Here is an 8,909-nt window from a genome sequence, read left to right as displayed (position 1 = left end):
CGCCGAACCGAATAGTATAAAATACAATTTTTGTTAACTGTTTTTCCGTTATAAAATTAAAGTTTTTGTGTTACGTTGTTTTTTTAAAAAATAACTTTCCGTCAAATTCCCAAGAATAGTATAATAGTGTAATTCCTAACGTCCTACGGGATTCCCATGTGGGGCATAGCGGCAAACATTCAAACCATATTTGTGTTGCAAAAACGAACGATTCGCCTGTGTACCGTTTAGGTTCTCGGGTTTCTCTTAGAGAAAAGTTTAAGGAAAAAACTGGATCATGACTGGCATCACAGTACATTCACTCAAATATTATATATGCCCATAAAAATAAGCGTAATTTCATTAAAAAAGAAGCTATCCATAATGTTAACCTTAGAGCTAAGTCCAAACTCATGGTACCACGATTTTGTTTAACGAAGGTAAATGACTCCTTAATGGGGAACTGTATACGTTTTTACAGTAAGATTGCGGAGCATATATTAAGATTATCATTTCATAAGTTTAGACTAAAACTACTACTACTACTACATTAAAAATATTTTAATTGAAAAGTCATATTACAAAATTGAAGACTACGTGTTAAATAAAGATGTATGGAAAAAGAACATGGCTCTAGATTCCACACAAATGTGATTCAAAATGTATTCCATAGCATTTAAGTTTAAATGAAAAGAGCAATCCCTATAGTTTCTTGCTCGTTCTCTCGAGCAGTAGCTTAAATGTGACATTTTTAAGTGTAAATTTATTTTACCTATGGAATAAATGATTTGATATTAGCGCTATGTACCTATGATCGATTATCCATTACTACTTAGTATTAGTAATCCATAGATTCCGTAGAGCATTCCCGCCTAGCCCTCTTTGACATATGGTAAATACCGTAAATTTGACGGAGACAGGGATATTTTGATATGAACATGGCGAATTATCTGGTGGAGTTCCAAGTAGTTCTGACATAATAATCATTCCAATCGTGCACCCAACTCGAGTCCGAAAGATTGTGCTTGGATTCCACTTAGACGAATGATTTGCCTATTCTAATGATTAGTATTAATGGCATTCAAAGTCGCGCATCGCTATTTGTCACATTATACTATGGAAATAGCCTGATACGGATACTTTTAGTAGCATTAGAGCTCCTTGTAAAGAAAGTTTGTCCAGAGAAGTACTGCCACCTTACCTATTTCTGCCACCAAGCAGTACTGTGAGCACTACTGCGTTCCTGTTTGGAAGTGTAAGGGTGCTGGTGAAATTACAGGCACATGGGATTTGTAAACTTATGTCTCAAGGTGACGGGTGCAGTGACAATGCACTTTTGATTTAAACCACTGCAACTGTTATGAATAGGCGTGTCGCATACCACAAGGCGCACTACTTGTTCGTCCCATCATTTAGTATTATAAAAAAAAATACTATACGTGTTAACCTAGGTGGATATCTTCCTAAAACTTTTCTTTATAAACAATGCTGTTGTTACATGAACGATACATCCTAAACGAGTGTTTCTCGCACTCTAGCACACTTGAAGTCTTCATTACACCCTTACAAGCAACTAAAACGCGATTTTAAAGGTTTGCCGAGTAAATACAGCGTTTTAACGAGCGCTAATGTTACTTTCTATGTCTGGAGTATTAACTATATTGCATGCACATTTAATTAAGTAAACATTATGTTTGTTGTACATAACGTTTTGCTACGGATAGCTACGTGCTACGGCGTAGACGCGAGTTTTTAAATTAATATGCTACCTGAAGCGGGAAAATGGAATCGCAAATATCGCACGATCATTGATGCCTATGGTGTAATCACGCCACACCATAGACATGAATGATCTTTTAGATGGAAAATAGACAATTTCTCAAACAATGTGAGAAAATACCATAGATTTAGTAATGTAGATACCCATATCTTAAGGCTCAACCCCCAAATAGCGCAGAGTCGAAGCGTCGCGTCGCGTCCTGTTATTCAACTACAACGCTTGGCGACGCGCGACGATGCTCGCATTAGTGGGCCCGGATCACAATGTGGTCGGCGTCTGACGCCTCACTGCGCTCAAGTGAAGACCCTCGTTTCCTTATTTGCATAACACAAGTTTGTTCCTTAATAACGGGAAAATTGAGATGAATATACTATAGGCGAAAAATATGACGCGTCCCGACGCTTCGACTCTGCGCCAGTGTGAGTTGAGCCTTAGAGGATGGAATAGTCTAAGTGTGAGGCCAAACGAGCGTAATTTTGTGAGTTGTGTTTTGTTTTTTGCGCTCGACCGAAATTCGGTTCGAGCGCCAGACGAACGTATTCTATTCAGTTGCTTTTAAGCGTTTATACGAGGTGTTTGTGTCGTAATAGTGTAATGGATACATTAAAAATAGTATGCATTTATGAAGCATTAGAAGACGATGTTCGAAAAAGAAATCGTCGTGTGAAACAAACCGTACTTTTATATGAAACCGAATGCAGCGCAAAGTGCGCAACTCAAAAAACGCAACTCACAACTCACAAAATTACGCTCGTCTGGCCTCACACTTAGAGTCGAGACTTGAGTATTATTTCATGCACTAGAAATCATACTCAAGTGCTGACTTGAGCATTGAGTAGAGTTCTGGAATACGACTCTGAGTGTCGTATTCCAGAACTGTACTCAATGCTCAAGTCAGGATTTGAGCAGACTTGAGTATGATTTCAAGGACTGGAAATACGACTCTAATGGCAAGGACTTGAGTATGATTTTCAGCGCTCACTGCAATACTCAAGTCAGGATTTGAGTATGGTTTAATGCACTCGAAATCATACTCAAGTACCTACTTGCCCTTAGGGTCGTATTTCCAGTGCTTGAAATCATACTCAAATCATGACTCGAGGATTGAGTAGAGTTCTGGAATACGACCCTAAGACCCATTTATTAAATCTGAGGGAAATACTAAAAGACCAAAGCGAAGAAGATGTATAATAAAAAAGTAAAAACATTCAAAGTAATATTCGACATGTTAGGACAATTTGCTAAAAGAAAATGTTGTTATTTTTCGAGGCACATATTAGTAGTCTATAGTAGTCTGCTGAACTTCTCATAATGTGATTCACGTGGTTATCCAGTGCATGAAAGTTTCATAAGTTTTCATGTATCCTCCTTTGCTCACAGCCAGCAACAAGTTTTCCATGGCTAATATTATCTCTTGTTTTAAATTAGGCTGAGCACAATCAATGACTATATTTCCGTTATCGCTCTTCTCATTAGAACTATTTTTTCGACGAGAATACAAAAATGACGAAAAAGCAGAAAGGAACACCAAAGCACTTTAGTTTATTTTGCCGCCTTTTCTTTTTTTTTTAAATAAACAATGTAGGTAGGTAGGTATTTTTAAATCTCGCTATCACAAAGATTGGACAGTTGGCTGTATGAATTTTTCTTTTGTCTGTTTACATAGTTCTTTATTAGTAGGTTGATTTAAAAGTTTACAGAAGAGGTCAGTAATGGATTTTCATCTTAGACTATGGAAACTATTTTTTTCCATCCTCTAAGATTTGCTTATACTTACTTTGCAGGCCTTGGCCGGAAAGAAGTCGCACGGTCCATAAATTACTGATGATTTTTTGTATAGTACTGGTATGTTTAATAAATGTAAGATCATAGTTACGAGCAAAATGTTCTTGCGAACAAAACTCTTCACAGTGCACAGAAGCTAAAAAGCATCTTGAAAAGAATAAAATCTATTTTTGACTTCGTAAAAGTCAAAAGCGTCAGCCTATGAAAAGTATTAGGAAAATTTTCATCACAATAATTCCGAAAATGCTTATCAATGGTTAGTCAATATTTAATGTACGAGTATAACTAGCTAATAATTATATCTTGACACAAAAATAAGTTGTAATTCCGTATCTTCTTTGTCGTGGTGAGTCGTATTATATTTCATCCATTTTATTCCGTCCACATGATCCAAAGGAATTAAGTCGTGCAGACTCTAACGCTGAATATCAGACGCTTGTTTTGACTTGTCTTACATAGGAAGAAAGTATTCTCCTCGCAAGTTAACGCCTTACTAAGTATATTCCTCCGTCAGAAATTAATTTACTAGCAGTAGATCTCCTTATTGAAATGAACCTTACCTATTTCGGCCGCCAAACAGGAATGTGAGCATTACTGCGGTTCGATTTTGAAGGGTAAGGATGCTGGTGAAATGACAGGCATATAGGACTTGTTAACTTATGTCTCAGGGTGAGGGGCGCAGCGGCAGTGCCCTTCAGACCTTTGATTTTTTTTTCTAATACCAAGTGACCTGACGAACAATTCGTACGCCTGGTGGTAAGTGTCAAGCCTGTCTTTAACAGCTGCAGTACCACTCAGAGCTTCAAATCACGAAGATTCAAAAGGCACTGCCACTGGGCCCGTTGGGGATAGTGTAATAACGCGTAACTAGCATTGGATTATAAGTTTTCATTTGTGTAAATTAGTGATCAAATCAAGTACGCGTAACTATCGTGCCAACCAAATTAGCGCGATTTACGGAAAAACAAAAACACCATATTCAGTTTCTACTGGAAACTTACCAAAATGCACCACATATAGCTTCTAGTGAAAACTACTTGAACATAAGTATATTGGAGTAGCCTTTATTATTTATAAATATATTTTATACGTAAATGTTGAATTTTATACAATGCCATTTATTACAAACTAGGGTGTCTGACTTTTTTTCTTGAGTTTCGAGAATTCTCGTACCCGATTTCTCGAGTTATTCGAGAATTTTTTTTTAAACCGTAAAAATTCAGCTCAATCAACTATAAAACTAAATGTGAATTTTTCGAAAGTTGTTTTGGCCTGGGTGTTCTGAGTTATGCCCCGAAATAAATTCCATCGTTTTTGGTCCCAGGTTCGATTCCCAGTAGAACCAATTTGGGAAATGAACTTTTGTAAATTGGTTCTGCTATGGGATTCTGTTGCTCTGATACTCATGGGGAGTATATACAGAGAGTTTCCTAGTTTCTAACCAGGTAATTGTCTTACAATAGAATACCAAGACTAGAACCATTTAGAAAAGTTAATTTGTTAAATTGATCCTACCGGTACCGAACCCGGGAACTTCTCATCCAATGCCCACAGTGCAATCCATTAGGCTATCAAGGTTGTACTATTTGTATTATTATGCAGTATTTTTGTTCACTCATTGATGTAATCACATACCAAAGCTTTAATATTATGGTCTTTTGTCAAGCTTGCATCAGCTCTGGTTTCCTTTCTTTTCTTACCATTTTCTTAACCCGTTCATGCATAGTACTGAAATTATACTGCGCTCAAAAATGTCACCACTTTTCAATTCAATATAATTATTACGGTTTATCGCTGACGACTGTTGATTCCGTCAACAGGCATAGTCGTACTGCTCATAGTTCTTGCAAATGTTTCTTGTGCATGAAAAAGTACGGCTCTGACGGTAGTAGGGTATTTGCCGTTGTGAGATAATTACAAAATTAAAATGCGCGATATTGATTGCGCAAGAGAAACGCTTTCCAAAATAAACACTTAGGTATTAATTAATAATAATAATTATAATAACGCACACACTCAACATTGCCCTGCATTAGGGAAACCCTGTGTCGCGAGTGCCATGGACACACATATAGACAACCACAAATTACACCCAAACTCACGAGAGAAATAAATGTAGGCCATATATTTCTCCCGAAAAACCTAAAAAAATATTTTCGGGATTATGGAAATTCATGCAAAAGTATTTTCGGTCTTCTGATTCGTAACCCCGAGCCGTAGAAAGAGTACAACAATATTTGAAAGTATTACTAACATGTATTAAAAAATATTTTAGTGATAACATTAGCATCAAAGCGACTCTATGAAATTTTTGTTCTAAATATGTCAAACGCTTGTGTTTCAAACAATTGAAATTGACGTGATGGGTCTCGTTCAGTCTTTTACGCAAGCAATTAGTCGGAAAGAGATAGTTAGCTATTTGATTATTTTGATTGCTTTTGTAATTTATATTTACGATTAATTTAAATATAAATTAAATACTATATATACTAGTGCATAAAGTAACACTTTTAAATTATAACTATGATAACACAATGTAGTACTTAGTGAAAATATGATATACCACCCTGTTTTTTCACTTTAGTTGAGCAATTTTTACAAGGCGCGCTGTCACTCGAACAAACGAAGACTAAGACTGACGCCCTGTATACGATTTTAACGCCCTGTAAGTTCGAACACTTTAGCGCGGACCCGACGTCCATTTATTTGTAAGTCAATGATCGTAGTCATTGAAATAACAAAGTAATGACGTTGAATCATTCTTTTGTGACATTTTATTTAGCGCAGATACACGCCTTTTACCAATGCTACAGACGCGGATTTGCACTACCCCCAACGAATTAAGTTGATGTGTTCCATGTGCGTGTAACTTCACCAGCACCATTACCCTTTCAAATCCGAACACAGCAATGTTCACATTACTGCTTGACGGCAGAAGTAGATATGGTGACAGTACTTCCCTGAACAAAAGGAGCTCTACTGCTACTAAAAAAAAACTCTTAGTGGCAACTGCTATAGACAGGCTTAAAAAAATAATAATAATCTTCTCTAAGCCCACAACCACAACCACTTGGATAAAATTACGCTTCTGTGTTTCAGAATATGAACATATCGTGGTGGACTTACGTTCTGATTGCCGTTGTTGTATTTTTACTTCTATTAATAGCACATTACTTGGTCAAAAAGTTCAATGGTAAAAAGTTACTTCTTCCTGAGATGTTTTTTCCTTTCATTGTAAAATCCTATACCATCTTAAAGCCTAGGTAAAATAACAATAAATAAGCTTAATTTATAGTAACAATCACATCAACAACTTATAAATTTATAGATATACACCAATACACTTAGAAATATAATCAATATAAATTATTATATAAAATATAGGTATGTGTCAGTGTAATAATTATAATAAATATAATAGCTCCAGTGCTGTCTTAATAAAAAACAGCTCGAACAAAAAAAAATCAAATATCAGTAATATTTTTGAGTTCAAAAATTGTACGAATATTTCTGTGGGCATTCAAAACGTTAACTCGCTTTTTTTATTATTTCATTAAGATCTAAATACACCTCTGTAAATTTTCCATTATTACCGGGTTTCAATACCAGGAATTTGGATAGCAGAAGGGATACCACAGAACCATTTGCTTAGAACTCTAATTTGCTTAGACCAAACACTGATTGAATAAACTTAAACCCCTTTTGGTTAGCAATATATTTCGAACCCTGAGGTCCCTCAACTTAGATAAACAATGTGATCAATTTCCGATTCTAGAAAACAAATTTGAAGAGAGATACATGCAGCTCTACAGGAAGAATTCGGCAAGTACTCAAGTCCAATCACCACTCATCGACATGGAAGTCAAAAAATCGGACAGCAAAATGAAAAAGGATGACGAGTCGTATAAAGGTATCTCCCTCGTGTTCAGCAAGACCATTCAACGATCACCTAGGCTCTCTTCTTCCGCAACTACCTGTGCCGCAGAAGAAAAGAAAATGAAATGTATCTTCAACAAAGGCATTACCTTCTGCTCTAACGACACTATCAAGCATAATCTGTCTGCTGAAATCAAAATTCGAGATCACGACTCACCTTATAACACAATACTCCAAAAGACTGATGGTACCAGTAGCGTTCAAAATCTTGATCAAACTCCTCTCGTTACTGAATCTGCGAATAAATCCAAGACCCAATTCGCAGCTGACATTTACTCTCTGGTTAAATCGTCTTCAAACATGCTAATCCTGGAAGAAATGAAAGCAAATGAAAACATTTACAATCTACATCTCGGGACAATTTATACACAATCAATCGATGACAATTTCGGCGACAAGTCTATAGTATTGAATAATGTTATTGAAAGCCCTAAAAGTAATATAGATAAGCCAGAAATAGTACTTTCTAAGGAAAAACGAGACGCAGTGTACGATGCAAACAGATACAAGGACCACACAAAGATTTTACTAGGCTGTGACGAAGAAATTATCGAGATGCAGGATATAAAAAACAAAATTAATATTACTGATTTAGGTCCAGGAGTTCTAACAATGGCACTACTTGAATCAGCTGACAGTGTATCAAACAGTGAACCGGCACTACGAGCGTTTAATGATGAAGCAAACGTTTCTACCGAAATCAAAGACAGCGACAGTTCTCCGACGTCTGTGAATTCAACGGACGAAATTAGCTTTTCAAACTCTATTATTTCTAAAAACAGCAACACTGTTGTTAAAATGGAGTATCTTACTAGTAAAATTACATCCCGTTATGAAAATTTTACAAAAGTACCCATAAGTCGACAATTTTATAATAGAGTACCCAAAACGCTATCCGTAATACAAGAAACAGGTTATTCAGACGTAAATTTTTCAGACTGTATTTTGCAGTCGTTGTCTAATACAAAATTAGATTCGAAAAAATCTGACGGCGTAAGATTAATTTCATCTGACTCTGCATTCAATAAAACATTATATAAAATAAAATTTGAACCTGAGGCGAGCACTTCGACCTACAAGCGAATTTTTAAATCTCTCCTATGCGACAGTGAAGATGATGCGGTAATAACTTTAGAAAAGAATAATATTGCAGAGAAAGACAAACAGTCAATGGACAAATTGAAAATAGGCGGACCTAATCAACAGAAAAACGAAGAAAACAATTTTCAGTGCGAAACTTTATAATTGTTATAGGTTTACATCGTATTGTAAAGCCTTGGATTCTTAGTAAATTAATTTAAGTTATTTTATAGTTTTACAGTAGTAGATTTGTTTTTAGATAATTAAACGTACAACATTAAGACTGCTGTTTTGGTTTTGTTGCGAATAATTTAAAAACAATTGCTGAAGTGGCTGCACATCTTACTCT

The 8,909-nt window shown here is 35.9% G+C and overlaps 1 protein-coding gene across 1 annotated transcript; it reads left to right on the top strand.

Annotated features, from left to right (window-relative positions):
* The first annotated feature begins 3,740 nt into the window (after positions 1 to 3,740).
* Positions 3,741 to 8,725, top strand: LOC113226687. Its single transcript, XM_026459408.1, has 3 exons — positions 3,741 to 3,800; positions 6,644 to 6,737; positions 7,320 to 8,725. The coding sequence occupies exons 1-3, from the start codon at positions 3,798 to 3,800 to the stop codon at positions 8,723 to 8,725; spliced, it is 1,503 nt and encodes a 500-aa protein (XP_026315193.1). The 5' UTR covers positions 3,741 to 3,797.
* The last annotated feature ends 184 nt before the right edge of the window (positions 8,726 to 8,909 follow it).

The sequence above is a fragment of the Hyposmocoma kahamanoa genome, unplaced genomic scaffold, assembly GCF_003589595.1.
Source record: "Hyposmocoma kahamanoa isolate Upper Pololo Valley unplaced genomic scaffold, ASM358959v1 192, whole genome shotgun sequence".
Classification (NCBI taxonomy): Eukaryota; Metazoa; Arthropoda; class Insecta; order Lepidoptera; family Cosmopterigidae; genus Hyposmocoma; species Hyposmocoma kahamanoa.
Note: the sequence above shows the minus strand (reverse complement) of the source record. Positions and strands in the feature narration are given on the sequence as shown.